The sequence below is a fragment of the Aedes aegypti genome, chromosome 3, assembly GCF_002204515.2.
Source record: "Aedes aegypti strain LVP_AGWG chromosome 3, AaegL5.0 Primary Assembly, whole genome shotgun sequence".
Classification (NCBI taxonomy): domain Eukaryota; kingdom Metazoa; phylum Arthropoda; class Insecta; order Diptera; family Culicidae; genus Aedes; species Aedes aegypti.
In genome coordinates this window covers 408,189,369-408,206,935 of record NC_035109.1, presented here as the reverse complement: position 1 = coordinate 408,206,935, position 17,567 = coordinate 408,189,369, and the positions used below count along the sequence as shown (strand labels likewise).

General features: G+C 39.4%; 1 protein-coding gene across 2 annotated transcripts in view; it reads right to left on the bottom strand.

Annotated features, from left to right (window-relative positions):
* LOC5569143 (proteoglycan 4) overlaps positions 1 to 17,235 on the bottom strand; it is a 39,976-nt gene extending 22,741 nt beyond the window's left edge. For both annotated transcript variants that reach the window (XM_001652698.2, XM_021848494.1), the window contains exon 1: positions 16,489 to 17,235. In XM_001652698.2, the coding sequence (XP_001652748.1) occupies positions 16,489 to 16,722 (234 nt within the window). In that variant the 5' untranslated portion in view covers positions 16,723 to 17,235. The remainder of the gene's footprint in view (positions 1 to 16,488) is intronic.
* Between the last annotated feature and the right edge of the window lie 332 nt (positions 17,236 to 17,567).

Sequence of the window (17,567 nt, the reverse complement as noted above, 5' to 3'; positions counted from 1 at the left end):
TCGCGTTGTTTGCTGATTCGACCACCCAGGTATGGATACTGCAATCGGGAAGTGATCGCTACCGTGCGTGTCTGTTAAGGTTCGCCAGGTGAACCTCCGAGCCAGACTTTCTGTGCAGATGGTCACATCGATCGCCGAAGTGTTACCCGAAGCTGGGTCGATGCGGGTAGCTGAGCCGTCATTCAAGATCACCATTTGCTTCGTCAGGGTTGTTTCGGCTATGAATCGCCCAAGCGCGCTTGATTGGTGCGATCCCCATGCGATGTGATGAGCGTTGAAGTCCCCGAGGAGTAAAATCGGGCCTTCCAGCTGGTCGAATAATTCATCCAGTGCGGTCTGGCACTGAGCTGAACTAGGCGGAACGTATATCGACACAACAGTTGCCTGGATCGGCGCGTGAAGGCGAGCAGCAACGAGATGCAGAGAGGTATCGATTTGGATGCGTTCGAACGGTATGCCTTCCCGGATGGCAAGGCCGACACCATGTTGCCAGTAGTTGGCGTTCCTCGACTGTAGCAGCAACGTGTAGTTTCTGCCAACGAAGTCTGGCGGAACAACCGTCTGGTTCACCTTAGTCTCCTGCAGAGCTACGACGCACGGTTCGAGGTCGGAGATGAGAAGCTTTAGCTCGCTGATGTTGGCGCGTAGACCACGGATATTCCACTGGATAGCGAAACAGCCACCGGAGCGACTATCCGTAGCTGATCGTGTGGTGGATGATGAGGTTGATGTTCTTCTGGTCGGCGTGTCTGTTGTGGGAGAAAGAGGGAGTGCGGTAGCCTCTGACGACGAAAGAACCAAACTGTCACTTGCCTGTGGGACGCTTTGTCCCACAGTGCCAGCTGCTGTCGAAACCATTACACTAGTTCTGCCAATACCGACAACAGCCGGCACTGGGGAAGCGCTTTGTGTAATGTTTTTGCGGTGAACTCTCGAAGGGCCTTCTCCGGGAGATAGGGGTGATGCGATGTATCCTGAAAGATAATCAGGCGCAGCAGCAACTGTTTGCGGTGGTAAAGTAGAGAGACTGACCTGTGGGACGTCTTGTCCCACAGTGCCAGCCGTTGCCGAAACTACTACACGATTGCTTCCAGAAACACCGGCAACAGCCGGCACTGGGGAAAGGCTTTGTGTAGTATCGTCGGTGAAATGGTTGTTGTTGGCGAGGCGATTGGTTGATGCTGGTTGATGTCGATCGAGATTCACTGTGGTTGGTGTAGTTTGATGTGTGCCTGAAAATATTGCAGGCGCAGCAGTACCTGATTGAGGTAGGGATAAGCGAAAACTGACCTGTGGGACGTCTTGTCCCACAGTGCCAGCCATTGCCGAAACAACTACACGACTGATTCCTGAACCACCGGCAACAGCCGGCACTGGGGAAAGACTTTGTGTAGTTTCTTCGGTGCGGTTGTTGATAGCGAGACGATTGGTTGATGTTGGTTGCTGTTGATTGGGATTTGCTGCGGTTGGTGTGGTATGGTGGGCATCTGAAAAGATTGCAGGCGCGGCAGTACCTGTTTGTGGTTGAGAATTCAAGAGACTGACCTGTGGGACGTCTTGCCCCACAGTGCCAGCCATTGCCGAAACTACTACACGACTGCTTCCAGAAACACCGGCAATAGCTGGCACTGGGGAAAGACTTTGTGTAGTATCGTCGGTGTTCTCGTTGTTGGTTTCGATGCTGTTGCTTGATATTGGTACGGTGTGGATGGTAACTCGGTGGGTTTGCAATGTCGTGGTGTCGTGTGGGATTCCATCGGCTACGGAGGTGAGCTCGTCATCAACGGGTTGGGGTAAGACGTCCCGGATGACTCCTTCATCCTGCCGTACTTGCGTCGGAAGAGGTACTACACTTTCCCTACTTCCGAACCGAAAAGTCTCGTTGTCCGTGTTCGTGCGAGGGTCTTCGTTGTATTTCGAACGTTGTTCAAGAGTGGGGTTATCGAAGACGCTGGTTAGGGGGTGTCTCCGATACCTCAGACTCTTCGCCGGAATACTCCATCTGGGTCAGGTCATGGGTGGTGGGTGCGGTCTTCTTTGGGGGCGGGCTGATGTCTGGCGAGGAGGCTGGTTTGGGATCAACAAATTTTGGAGGTCTTCCGCGCTTGGTCTCCTGAACGGCCGGGGAGTTGTTCCTTGAGCGTGTCATTGGGCCAGCCGTCGACTGGGCCACTCGTTGCTCTCGGCTGTGGCGGGGCTTCTCAGCGACGACGGTTTCGCTCACATGATGCACTCTCTCTGGGTTAGACTGCTGCTTAACCTGCTTGATAAAAGCCATCATCTGCTCGATCCTCTCCTCTTTCTTTTTATTGTCTTCCTGTAACCTGGCGATTTCCTTATCCTTTTGGAGCATGGCCGCTTCCAGCTCCTTCAGCTTCTTCTCGAACACGTTTTGTTGGGCGGCTACTTGGGCGTAACTACCGGATTGTTGTTCCACTCGTTTTCTCGCTTCGGGGAAACTTAGGTTTTCGTTCACTTTAATCTTAATCACTTGCACTTCCTTTTTATACACCGGACACTGGCGGTTGGTTGGCCGATGATCACCCTTGCAATTACGGCACGACGGGGCTTCACCGCATTCTTCCCCGTGGAAGTTCTGCGAGCAATTGACGCAGCGTTGCGGTCCAGGGCAACGGACACGAGTGTGCCCGTAGCTGAAGCAGCCGTAGCAGAGCATCGGGTTTGGAAAGTAGGGGCGAGTAGCGACACGGAGCAAGCCAACTTTCATATACTCCGGGTACGTGGTCCTACAGAACGTAAGGATCAGCGCCGGTGTATTGACCCTTTTACCACCTTCATTTCGGGTGATACGCTGCACACGAATCACCTTCTGGCTAATCATCTCCGTCAAAATGTCCTTTTCCTCCATCTGAATGAGGTCGAAGCACGAGATGACACACCTACTTACATTTAGATTGGGGTGAGGGACAACCTCTACCTCGGTTCCATCAATTAGCTTCGTCAGCTTCAGCAATTTGGCAACTTGGGCTGGGTCCCGAACTCGCAGAGTGTACTTGGTACCCTGCGCTTCGGTCTTCGCACTTTCAATTGGACCGCCGGCACATGCCTCAACCGATTTCCCGGTAATGTACGGGTTGATCGGAAGTGGAGTTCCGTTTTTTCCAGACAACTGGAGGAACGTCAATTCACCAAATTGGTTCGTTGGATCCATAAATTCTGGCAATCTACGTTTGGCGGACCCCCCTGGGTCGCCGCTACTAGCGGCCGCCATGTTGTTTTAAGTGGAAAACACTTCCACTGGCAACGGTCACCCGTTACCTACCCCAAATTGACGAAAGAAAAGTAAAAGGAAAGATCCTACCTTCTTTTATCCTCGGTCGTAAAAAGCGATGGCCAGGCGTTCCCAAAATTTTGTGCCGCACTGTAGGCACTACTGGACACTACTGTAGTGAATCCCTGATGTGGATCGCTCACTTTCTCAATTCCACTAATTTCCCAAACTTTCGACACTTTTTTTTTTTTTTTTTTGTTTCAGCGAAGAACAAATCAAGCACACTGTGCACCACTGAATGCTGAATGCGAACGGTCGGGAAGCCGGCTGACGGCGATTTGTTTGGCCGTTTCAAAGCCCGTGGGTGCCACTTTTTATCACTGTTTTCGACCGTTTCAACACCGATTTTCACCAAACCTTCAATATGTACTTATTCTTCACCACCGCAACCACAGATACACACGCGTTTCGATCGCGAAAACCGCGAAAAACTCGGAAAAACACCTGGTTTAACTCGAACGCGTGAACGAAGACAACCGGTCAACACAGTGTGTCGGAACGATCTGTGATTTCTGGTGTATTCGGTACTGGGAACAAAAGAAAAAAAAAACATATATTTGCCAGGCATATCTCAGCAAAATTGTAGCTGAGAGGATTCCAAGTGGTTGTCCAAATACGCGTAATCCGTCAAAAGATAAGCAATTAGGGTTAGCAACTGGCGTTTATGAGGCATAGTCCCTCGGGCCAAACGGAAAACGAAACTCCAACAACAACAACAACAACAACAACAAGCAATTAGGGTGAAATCGAAAGATACAACACTGGAACACTTCTCGCTGAATCCAGGCCGTCATCGGCTCACGTCGTTAGAGTTCCAATGTTATGTCACTGATCACTAGTATACACTAAAACTAGAGGGTGGTCGTTTCGGTTTACTCACCTTGGTGGACCCCTCGTACGCTAGCCAGCTAAACAGTGTGCGAAAAAGCTCATTTTTTGCTGACTATTAGGTGTTTCTCCACGTGATGTGTCTCATATTTCCCTTGGAACATGAAGCAAAGTTCGTAGACTCATCGTATGGAGAAATGGTAAAGCCTTCATTTGTAGCTTTAAAAAATTTGGCGGTCATGTTGAATTTAGCCGCCATCTTGGTTAGGAAACTCGTTATTTCGTCATTGGAGCACCGCTCGTTTTGAATTCTAAGATCACCATCAGAAAGCTGAGAAAAAACTGCGTAAGACAGGCTACAAAAACTAGGTGAGAAATGGTAGTTATTTACTCTATGAAATGAACGATTTTCTAAATCATGTTCTACGATTTTGACAGTGAAAAGTCAATATCAAATTCCCAGTTTTCTCCCGGTTTTTTTCACGGTGTTTCAAAAACATTCATGGTTTGATTATAAGCCTTTTTTTACTGTTTTTCACGACTTCAAGTAGAAGTTTTGGTCTGATGAATTTCAGTCTGAGTTATATCTCTAATCATGATCATTTTAAAATTATGATAGAAAACACTTGATGATTGTCAAACACAAAATGTTTTTGTTGTGAATTAAGGTTTTTTAATATCATGTGAGTTTTAAGCATTTGAGATTTGAGACAAAATTTTGCATACGTCAGCTTTAAAAATAACCTAATGTACCTATTTTGATGTTCCGGTTGCACTCTTTCTCATCAGTAATTATGGTACAAATCATTTTAGAAGCATATTTTGAAAAATTTAGCAGACAAAAACGGAGTCCAACGATGCCAAAGACGTAATTTCTTCAAATGTATTTAAAAAAAAATCAGCGATGGGTTGGATTTGATGATTTAGAACGTCCGAAAAAATACCCTTTAAATAAATTTTATTGAACAATAATTTTAAAAGCATTTTCGATTTTCATATATTTTTCAGGGGTTTTGGATTAGATAAAAATACGTTCCCAGAAACATCAAACATTTATTAATCACAATTTCTGAATATTATTGCAGTAATTTTAGAAATTGAAGATAAATCAGTATGAAATCAAAATTCATGGGTGTTTGCTCGGAAAATATTGCATTTGGTTCAGTTTTGGGGAACTTCGCCCCCAACTACGTCATAAGGCGTCATTTGATAAGTTTAAATTGGACCGAACTTTTATCGACTGATTCAGTAGGCTGTAATGCACACAAGATATTGTTGAAATTCATATTATAAACTACAGTCCAATAAATCATTCATAGTAACTGTGGGTTATCGATATTTAAGAAAATATTTTTAAATGCACATAAATGTTATTATATTGTGATTCTATGGACATGCGAATCGAGGATATTTTTTGGCGTACAACGCTTGATTTATATATTTGAATCACATATCAGGAGGCGATTCCAGATGATTATTGGCCTCAAGGGGGCGAAAGTTCAAAAAGTTTGGGAAGCACTGGTTTAGACATTTTCTAAAATTCCGATCAAATCAGTTCCAATTGGTAACATTTGCATTATGATTCTGTTTTAATATAGTATATTTATTGACTTTATTGACTAGCTTGAGATTCGAATGTTGAAGCTAAAGTAAAAACCCACTAGATAATTTTCGCGGCATTAATCGAAATTCCCGTCCTTTTCCCGATTTCCCGGTGCGCTGGTCACCCTTTCATACATGGTGAGTGCAATCAATGCACAATGATCCGAATGTTTCTACATTTCTGCAGGAAAAAAGAATATTCTCTGTTCTAGTTTATTTTAGACGTATGATGTCTTAAGAAAAGTTGTTCGTAATTGAGTTTTGCATCTTCTAAGAAAAAGATAAAATAGAGTCATTCTTATTCAGGATTCAATTTTGACTCAAACTTTTTTGATTGAGGAAATTTGTGGTTACACTCTTCTGCAAACTTTCAGAAGTGTCCTAGTTTAGTGCTTATGAACAACTTTTTCAAAGACATTTTTGATCTAACTCTTCATTTGAGCTAAGTAAATTGATTCTGAAAGTTTTAACTTAGAATGGACCCGAAAAAGAAGTTTTTTTTGTCTAATATTTAAGTGACAAACTATGAAATCTATAGATGCCCATAACTCTTCGAGTTTTTCGACAAAATTTTTCTTTTAGCGGTATTCGAAAGGCCATACAATAGGCAACTATTGCAGCAAAAACTGTGAGAACGTTATTTTTGTAAATTAAGAAATTCACTTCCAAAAACTCTTTAAAAAATCGAAATTCGCCTGTAACTCACAAGATTTCAAACTTATCGGCGACCTGCCCTCAGGAAAGTTGTAGGTTCTATACTTTTCCTATACACAATTTTTTGGATAAATGTGAAAGGGGCCCAGATAGCCGTAGCGGTAAACGCGCAGCTATTCAGCAAGACCAAGCTGAGGGTCGTGGGTTCGAATCCCACCGGTCGAGGATCTTTTCGGGTTGGAAATTTTCTCGACTTCCCAGGGCATAGAGTATCTTCGTACCTGCCACACGATATACGCATGCAAAAATGGTCATTGGCAAAGTAAGCTCTCAGTTAATAACTGTGGAAGTGCTCATAAGAACACTAAGCTGAGAAGCAGGCTCTGTCCCAGTGGGGACGTAACGCCAGAAAGAAGAAGAAGAAGTGAAACAAAAAATATGTAAATGATAATTCGATTCAGAAGGTCACTTTGTATTTATAACTATGAAATATTGCGTTTTATAGTAATTCATTAGCCGCTTTTATAAACTTGGTGTAGTATACTTTGCATGGTTTTGTGATTTCATTATTATTTTATCAGTACTGAGTGACGTAGTTCAAAATAAAAAAAATGTGCCAATGCCAATTGTATTATTGTGACCATATACATACAATAGTATTTTGAAGTATAGAACTGTGGAAATGGTGGTATCATCATTGAAAAGGCCAAAACTTCCAAAAAATATACAGGTTTGGAACATTATTTAGAGAATAAAAGTAAAATTATATTATTACTACTTGAAGAATTTTTTCATTAAAAATTAATTAAATGTATTTTACAATCTACTTTTTTTTTTGGTTCACATTTCTCCATAAAGTTGCATATGGAAAAGTTGTAAACCTAGTTAAAACCTACAACTTTATGAAAGCAACATACCGTTAACTTCACAATTTTGCGATTTACAAGCGAATTTCGAACTTTAAAGTGAATTTTCTTAATTTACAAAAATGGCGTTCTCACAGTTATTGCAGCAAAAGTTGCTTAATGAATGGCCTTTTGAACACCGCTAAAAGGAAAAAATTATCTATACCAACTCCATGAGTTATGTGCATCTAAGTGTTTCATAGATTCCCACTTAAATTTGACAAAAACATCAAAATTACGATAATAGCAAACTTACAATGTTCAGCAAAAATATGTATCATTACTTCCTCTGCAACTCTTTTGAATTCTTCATTCACGTAAAACAAAAATGTTAGACAAAAAAAAAACTGATTTTTCGGGTCAACAAAACAGTTTAAGTCAAAATTGAAGCTTATGTAAGGGCCACCCTATTCAACTTTCTCTTAGATGCAAAACTGCGTCTAAAACCGACGAGAACGAAGAAAACACTTTTTTCCAGCTAAATTGTCGACTCGGACCATTGTGCAATGCAAACATCATTTTTTGTACAACGAATAAATAAGTTGTCAATCGTTTGTAAGGCTATTGTTTGAATGACAGAAATTTGGCGGCCATCTTGGATTTTGACGCCGTTTTGATTTTAAGTTGTAGAATGAGTTTTTCGCTTTGTGAGCACTTAAAATGTTGCATTTCGAGGCTACTACTTAAAACAGCTTACGCATACTTTTCTTCTTGTTCTTCTTTTTCCTGCCGTTACGTCCCTTCTAGGACCAAGCCTGCTTCTCAGCTTAATGAGTTATAAACACAGGTTATTAAAGGAATGATTCTTCTACATATCTTCAGGCATAACAGCTCAGTAATAAAAATGTAAGAAAATGATAATAAATAAATAATTCTTTCAATTGCTTAAAATCAAGATGGCGTCGAATTCCAAGATGACCGCCACATTTTTCAACCTCAAAATAATACTCCTAAGTATTGGCATTACGTCCACATTGAGACAAAGCCTGCTTCTCTGCTGTTTAGTTTCACTATGTTTCACATGTATGTTGGACCTCAGTTAAAAAGATACTTTACAAACGTGCAATCCATCAACTTCATTCGAAGAACAACAATGCATATGGTGAAAAAAAAAAGTTTGTTCGCTGCAATCGATGGCGTTAGACGGTTTATCAATAACACATTATAAAAGAAAATTCCTTGAGAAATTGACAGATACGCGTATTTTGACCTCAACTGTAAAACCGTCTTTAGTGTCGTGTACTAGACACTACTACTGTTATTAGTGGTAATTCATCATGTTGAGTGCTCACCAGGTGAAAAAATAATTGTCCAAATCTGAAATCAAAATGGCATCAAAATCCAAGATGGCCGCCAATTTTTTTTATTCAATTTAATAGTCTTATTTTCACTCGGCTCGAAGATAACACAAATGATTGAAAACTTGTTTCTTTGTCGTACAAAAAATGATGTTTACATTGATTGCACTCACCATATACGTCAAAATCGTAAAACGTGATTTAGAAAATCGTTCATTTCACAGACCATTGCTCACCTTGACTTTTTCTCAAACTGTTTAACTAGCTGGCGTACGTAGGTTCCACCAATTTGAGAACACCAAAAAGAAAATATATATAGGAAATCCTATAAAACTTGGGACTTTTATGCGAATCTGTGGAAGAATACTTATAACAAAGAGTTAGAAGGCTGAACACAAGTTCGTAGTCTTTCTAATTCATTTCAGTCATAGTTTGACCATCACTATTACTAGAGATTCCGATTCAGGAAATATGGCATATTTAAAGACATAAAAAAAAATCGAGCCCGAAGACGTCTGTAAGTAGCACTCGAAAAAGGCCTAGACATTAGAGTTTAATGGTTCAATAATTTCTAGTGATTTTTAGTATTTTCTGTTTTCTCTTGCAAGGTGAATTGAACCGGATCAGGCGAAAAAAAGCTTTGCAATAGCAAATATTGATAGTGATAGCTAAAAGATATATCTAAAATTTACTTCTGGAACAACATTGGCATATCATATTTAGATGCTGTCTGACCAAAAGCTGTGAATTATTCATTAGATCTGAAAACATCAAACTTCATTTTATCCCAGCGAACAGTGAAAAAATATATACAGTGAAGTGGATTATGAGCTACTTAAAAAAGTTTTTAAATAACAACATAAGCATAAGCATAAGCATTGATGACCGTACAATTCGTATTTGCTAAAAAAAAAAACTTCGGCGACGCGACGACGCAAATATAAACGAATTTTCTGGTGAAGATGAAACGAAGGCAAAACTCAAACCCTCCAGAGAACCGGACAACGGTTCAAGCTGAAAACCTGATCGACTGGTCATCACCAGCAAGTGACCATTTGACCGAATAGCCGCGCTCCTAAAAATTTGAAGTCCGGCTTCGATGCTTCTTCACCTGCTGCTTGGGCGTGCAAAATAAACCGTTTTAATTCCGCTATAGATACTTTTTTCAAAAACTTCACCAGCCGTTTCACCAGCCGAATCTAATAATTTTCGGAGACGATAGAAAAGTGACAGATCAATTTTCAACACATCCGTCGCGCGCGCTGCCTACTACGATCTCTTAAAAAAAAGTTTTCTAAATAATAACAGTCTAAAAAAGTGAATGCAGGAATTAAAATTGATCACTGATCGATTGGAATGAAATCCTTCAGTGAAGAAGTACGAAGGCTTACTAGTGATTTTTAATATTTTCTGTTTTCTTTTGCAAGGTGAATTGAACCGGATCAAGCGAAAAAAAGCTTTGCAATTGCAAATATTGATAGTGATAGCTAAAAGATATATCTAAAATTTACTTCTGGAACAACATTGGCATATCATATTTAGATGCTGAGTGACCAAAAGCTGTGAATTATTCATTAGATCTGAAAACATCAAACTTCATTTTATCCCAGCGAATAGTGAAAAAATATATGCAGTGAAGCGGGTTATTAGCTACTTAAAAAAGTTTTTAACGATCAACGCTCCGTCATCGTAATCATCGTCATCATCGAAACTTGAAAAGCAGTTTTTCTGTTCAAAACTAAAAATTATTCGATGAAAATGTGTTCACTGTGTTTCGGTAGGGGAACTGAATACAGTGAATACATTTTCCTGTAAATTTTCTTGATTTTGAACGAAAAAACTGCTTTTGAAAATTCCGAAATCAATGACGGATCCTGCCACCTTAAATAACTACATAAGCATAAGCATAAGCATTGATTACCGTACAATTCGTATTTGCAAAAAAAAAACTTCGGCGACGCGACGACGCAAAAATAAACGAATTTTCTGGTGAAGATGAAACGAAGGCAAAACTCAAACCCTCCAGAGAACCGGCGGTTCAAGCTGAAAACCTGATCGACTGGTCATCATCAGCAAGTGACCATTTGACCGAATAGCCTCGCTCCTGAAAATTTGAAGTCCGGCTTCGATGCTTCTTCACCTGCTGCTTGGGCTATAATAAATCACTACCCAGCAGAACGCGTGCAAAATAAACTGTTTTTTATTCCGCTATAGACACTTTTTTCAAAAACTTCACCAGCCGTTTTACCAGCCGAATCTACACTCCAAAAATTTTTCATGTTCGAATCATTACAATAAACATATAGCTTTTTTCCATAACGATTTTCATATAACTCTTATTTTGAATTCATACAGATAGAGTTCATTACGAAAATCATATAACATTCAAACAAAAAGTCTATGGCTATAAAAATCCAATCTAAGCTGGTGTCATATACAAAATCATATAACTTTCGTGTGAAACTAAAATAAATTGTAATTGATTCTTTGATAACAATGAATGAGTTATCAATTGGCATTTGCTATATTTGATTATCCAAAATAAAATTTCATAAATATTAAAATCGTTCAAGTAAATTTAAAATTGTTTATTTTGCATTTCTTCAATACAAAGGAGCGAAATTCATAAAATATATTTCCTTGATTTGAGGGAGACCTACTTCGCCATTCTTTAATCATTACATTATCCGGGTGTTCGCACATATTGAAGACATTCGTCTACGTCTGTTTCAACAATTCAGAGGGAATTTTGTTCCAGCATAGTTGGTGAACAATTTCTGAAATGATGAAAAATCTCCCTGAATTTAATGTCCAAAACTAACTAACTAATAAAATAACTTACTTCGATAACGTCAGGCAGAACATCGAAGGTTCATAGTTGCATGGAATTTGAAGCAAATCTCTTCAACGACCAAGACAAAGGCCCATGAAGGGAGGTTCCATATTCTGAAATATATTAAGAAAATAGCAGTATAATCGAAAATAACTGATTTCTACAGCTTACCTTTGATAAGATCTTTGAAAAATTTCCAACAATTCGTCTAGAAACCGAAATTAACGAGCAAATTGTGCAGTGGACACGCCATCTTATAGCTAAATGAAAACTGATGTTTTTCACATTACACAATCAGATACCATGTATATGATTTTGTAATGGCAGAACGGATAATGGTGTCCAATAAGTTTTATGTAGAATTCAAATTGCTTCCATATTGTTATTATTTCAACTCAATTGGATCTTCATATAGTCATCATTGGACATTAATAAAACCTATCAAATCTGAATTCCGAAGCAGGTATATAATTTTTCAGATAAGGATAATCGGATTAATTGGCTCAGTGTAATAATTTTCGGAGACGATAAAAAAGTGACAGATCAATTTTCAACACATCCGTCGCGCCTACTACGATCTCTTAAAAAAAAGTTTTCTAAATAATAACAGTCTAAAAAAGTGAATGCAGGAATTAAAATTGATCACTGATCGATTGGAATGAAATCCTTCAGTGAAGAAGTACGAAGGCTTTCCATACTGAAAATAAGTGCCCGGTGAAGTAAGTCACACAGGGGACGGAAAGAAACTTGTATCGTAAAGTGGTGTGACTGGAGCCGATCGTTAAGCATTTCTCGCAATTCCTGTTCGTCCATGCGATTTCGGTGAAAAAGTGCAATAATTGGACTGAAGTTATTTATCGAAATACAGAGTTCTGTTTGATCTTTCGACCTTGACAGTTGCTTTTCCCGGGGCAAGCGACGAGGGCAGGATCAAACATGTCGCGCGTCGGTCTCGTAAGTGAAAAAGTGGCGTGATCGGTGAGTTCGGTTGGAGTAACTGAAAAAGTGCCGCGATCGGTTAGTTCTGTTTGATCCTTCGACCTTGACGCTTCACTATGGGCGGTTTCCATACAGACTGGCGGCCAAAAATATTTTTTCCATCTCATGTCGTATTTATGAGTTTTATGATACAAATTTGATGTTTTATTTTCAAAAACAAGTTTTCGAGACTAACTTTTGAATAGGGCCTATAGCGAAATATTAAACTTTGTTACTTATAATGCATATAAGCCATTTATGCGATTAACGTTGTGCAAACCATTATAAATATTATAACTTGCATAGAAATAATAATATGAATGATTTAGCGAAATTCAGTTATTTTCTAAATTAGTTTTTAGCTGTTTTCAATAGAAAATAATTAAAATATTGAAAAAATTCAAAAAGCCTTAAATTAAAAAAGTGCAAATTTGTGCAGCTAAATTCTTCACGATTCTTTAGTTTACATCCCAAAGTACCCTTGGAACTGAATTTAAGCCTGGGACAACTTGGGACAAAAAAGTACTCGATGTGTTAACTATAAGCTTATTCGATATTTTTAACCGCTTTATAAAAAAACATCATAAAAGCCACTATGTTGGAGCTTTTTTTTATTTTTTTTATTGTTTCTAGGAAGCCTTTTTTTCAGCTTTCAAATGGTGTAAAAACATTTTACGTAAGTATTATAGAAAAAAAGTTATATTCATTTGAGTAAACCATAGTTTTTGTTAATAAAAACAAGTTTTTCTCCATAGGCTCAACTTTGGCACCTCATATCTGAGTGCGCAATGCAAATCATGCCCTAATATTTTGGGGATTTTTTAGCAGACATGTTTACAATAAAATGGTAAACAAGAATTGAAATTTAGGGCACATCATTTTTTTGATTATTGGCCACCTGATAAGCCATAGTGCGCTTGCTCCTGGGCAGTGCGTCAAGAAAGCCCGAACAGTTTTTTTTATTCTTTTTGGGTCGCGCGCTTATTTTGTTTTCCTGAGTGCTTTTTTATAGCCGAGCAAACGAATGAAGCCGAAAGTGGATTGTGGCTGCTCAGTCAAGGATAACGGATCAATTGGTGAGCTCGTTTCATGCTACTATTTCTAATCTATAAAATATGTATGACTGCACATTCAATCGTTACAATGGTGGGATGTAAATATGATTTTTCAACAAACTATGGATGGTTCGTCACTGTGAGTGTCGACACAAACTCTGATTCATGATTTATTTATGTTTCACATTTTTTTTTTCAGAACACCTCTTATATACCTTTATTTTTGTAATTAAAAAAACTTTGAATGGTTCGACACTACAAGTGTAGACTTGCGAAAGGTTCACTTTATTCAACAAACTTTGGATGGTTCGCTACTGTAAGTGTCGGCATAAGAATAAGAGTGTTCTATGATGTCCCAACCAATCGAGTTTTTTGTTTCTTTTCAAATGAGTAAAATATAATAACACATGCTTTCGTCCTGACAGCTGTAGGAATGTTACATTTAGGTATTTGTTCAACAAACTTTGAATGGTTCGTCACATCAAGTGTCGGCATAATTTTCCTCTACATAGAAATTGTTCATATCAAATGAAAATATTATATTTACGTATAAGCATGTATATATCTCACAAATCATTGTTTATCATGGTCTAATCGCTTATCAAAGTGAATCCTATGACCCAACGATCCTCCCCATTAACAAGAGGGATGCCAGTAACCTTTGTGGAGATGCAGAGGCAAACACGGTCTCCAAAAAGCAAAGGTTACACACTAACATTCCTTCCCCCAATCCCACCTGACTGCAAGGACGTGGCCGGCGCCGTTATTGACCCTGTATAAATAGAGGCACTGAATTAGGCACACTGAAGAAGATTATGGCCAACCCAGCCGAACTTCTAGTTGATTCTTTGTGCATTTTCACTGACTTCGGTCAATCACGGAATAGCAACCATTGATATGTGTAGTCAGTCTAAGCTAAGCTAAGCTGAAGTTATTTATCGAAATACAGTAGTTTTATTGCATTTTTGGTGTACAAATGTACGAACCATAACAGCTTTCATAAAATTACACTTGGAAAATGAATCTATGTTGCAGGTAAGTTTGAATATCCGCCGTAGTGAAACATTTTAAGTTTGATACGACGAATAATAGCGCTTAAGATGAAGTAGAACGAATACTAATCCGTGCGGCTATCATAACCACTTTCATTAGATTTCTTAGACAATTTTACATAAGATAGTTATTTTCTAAAGATTAACGCGTTGTGTTCACAAAATACATAATTCTTCGTCGGTTTGCTACCTATTTTCCCATTTACAGCATTTGGCACATTTCATCAAATGCACTAAACCTCTAAAAATTCGTAATGTTTTACGACGGACTCGTAATTCGGTTTCACTGTTCGTTTTCAATACTTTAATTTAATGCATATTTATAAGAATTAGAATGAATGTCTTGTCAATTTTAAACCAAATAACTTTCAGCTCAGTGATGAAGAAATAATTGAATTAAGCGCCATGAATAGGATGCTTTTCCCTATATTTCAGCTCAGGTGGAATCGATACGCTATGCTTGTTTTCATGCTTACAAACAATATCTTATCGAGCAAATCAGAACAATCGTTATCGGAGTCGTAATCCATCAAGCGATATTTGATTGAATTCCTCCGTTGTTTGCGTAGATACGTGTGATGTGCTACCATTAAACACCGGTTTTAGCGCCCGAAACCGCTATTTCACCTCCGATAGAGTCATGTTTAGCAAATAGTTTCGTGTGCCTCAATTTGCACTGATTCAAATTTCGTCCCAAACCGCCCCAATTCGTTTGCAAATTCATTCAGCTCGCGTATCTTCACACTCCACTAAAGCACTATTTTAATGGCGATCGTCATTCCCTCTGCGCTGCCCAAGGGGAAGTCGACGATCGTTGGCACCTGTGAGCGAGAAGTACCCAGACCCGACCAGGCGGAAGAAACAAGATTATAACAGAATGTGTTTCTCCGATATGATATTGTTATATCGCCAGTTGCTATAAAACTTGACAAGTCGAGTCTGGTACATGGCACTGAAGATGGCCTTACAGTTTAGGTCGAAATACGCGTATCTGTCAAAGTATACAAACTCTAGTGGAATTAAATGGTATAGTACTAAATTCGGTTTTCATTTATTTATAGTTATTCCACAAAACAACTCGAAGATATAGTTTTATACGTTGTTATATATGTGTTACAAAGTAATGTTGGCAACAAAATTATATGTTATTTTTAACTGCTTTTGATAGAAATATGTTACAATCTTGTTCTGTGCTTCTAGTCGAGCATGCTTACATCCGTACACAACTGCAGAGGGTGGAGCAAAAAAGACGCAAGCACAGCTCGAAAAAATTCCCACCGCAAGTAGTTTCGCTCATCTAATAATGATGACATTGGGCTTATGATAATGAAAATAAAAAACCAGACCCGGCGATTATACGGCTCTCTTGCTTTTTTGTTTACGCTCACCTGCCTGTGGTTTCGCTAATAAGTCCGCAGCCAGGTAAGTAAGGGAGTATAGGTGGGCATCAAACTGCTGGCTATAGCGAGAAGATGATCCGAACAAGCAGTTAACAGTAACAGCGGCTGTATCAACTAATACTCACTGCTTATCAATTAAGTAGCATTGTTAGGCGATACCTGTAGTTTCTGGGAAGAGAAGCTCAATAATTTTGAATCTAAGACATACTATTTTTACTGATGAATTTTATGTGTTTGAAAATACTTGTAATAAGAATATCAAAACTCATTTGATAACTAATAATATAATTAAAATATAAAACGGATTGATGTTGAAATCAATGCCAAAACAAGAAATGTTGGTGTAAGTGCTCAAAGAAATAAAGACAAACTACTTGAAAGAATAGCTAAAAACGAACTACATAGTACATGAATAATAGCATTCGAATTTGAATAATTTAACAAAATTATTACTGATATACATGTAATAATTTCTTCAGGATTTCTCAGAAGAACTTCAATAGAACTTAAGAGTAACAATCCTCCCACGCCCTAGTCTTCCTTTGACAACTCCCATGGTCCCACCCAATGATGATGCGAGGGGTTACTTACGCCGGATTTCTTGATGAACGCCGGAGTGCTGTTATCTTTGGTTTTAGTCGGTTTCAGCGTAACTCCGTTGCGAATGTCGGCCATCAAAAGGTGCTGATTCGGAGCATCAGCCTTAGTGGAGCCGTTGAGTCGCGGTGACGCCGAAGTTGCTGGTACTGCCGCTGAACTGGGTGGAGGGGGTGGTGGGGGTGCTGGTGAGGCGCCTCCATATTCCCCAGAACTTAAAACCGTCATCACGTACGAATTCGGTTCACGTTTTCTGTCCCAACTCAACACACACGTCTTGGCGAGTCAAAATGCGATCACTAACTGATTACAAGGATTTTGCTTAGTTCACCAGTTACCGTTATAACTTTACCGTTCAATCTTATCGCGGTTTATCTCGGAAATTCCTCCGGTGTGTTGTTTATCAGCTTATTGCGATTGTCGCAAACGCTTTCGCTATGCACACTCAGAACACTCCAACAATAAATAAGTTATGCATTTGGTTGCCCTTCCGAGAGCACGATTTCAAAATTCAAACCCGTGTCCGTTTTGGATCACGTCGCGAGAAGAACTGCGCGCGCGAAACCCGAGCCTTCTCAATGGTCCACAATTAACTGATTGACCCACGCCAGGATACACAAGCTCTGTATTTCGCGGGTGACTCAGCTCGATCGATTATATTTTGGCTATCTTTTCGTCTTTTTAATCAGTCCAGTGTGCCAAAGCGCGATGTTCGTTGCAGTGACTCACGATAGCGACTAAGTGATGAACCTGCTGCCATGTAGTAGACCTGTTCGCTCAACAGCGATGCACACAGGAGTGGTTTGGGTCAAACATGACCAAAAGTATTATCTGCCTTTAATAATTTTCGGTTTTAGTCTAACTAGGATCAATGTAGCACCGTTGCATGGCACCAACGATTGTTGTAAGGCTATGTTTCATTATTTGGTGGACAGATTCTAGCTATTTAGTAAAGATGGTCGGGTCTCGGGTTTTCAAACTTGAAAACCCGGCCCAAACCCGAGCCCGAAATTTGACATTTTTCGGATTCGGGTGCGAGTCGGTTTGGCAAGCTACAAAATCATCGGGTTAAG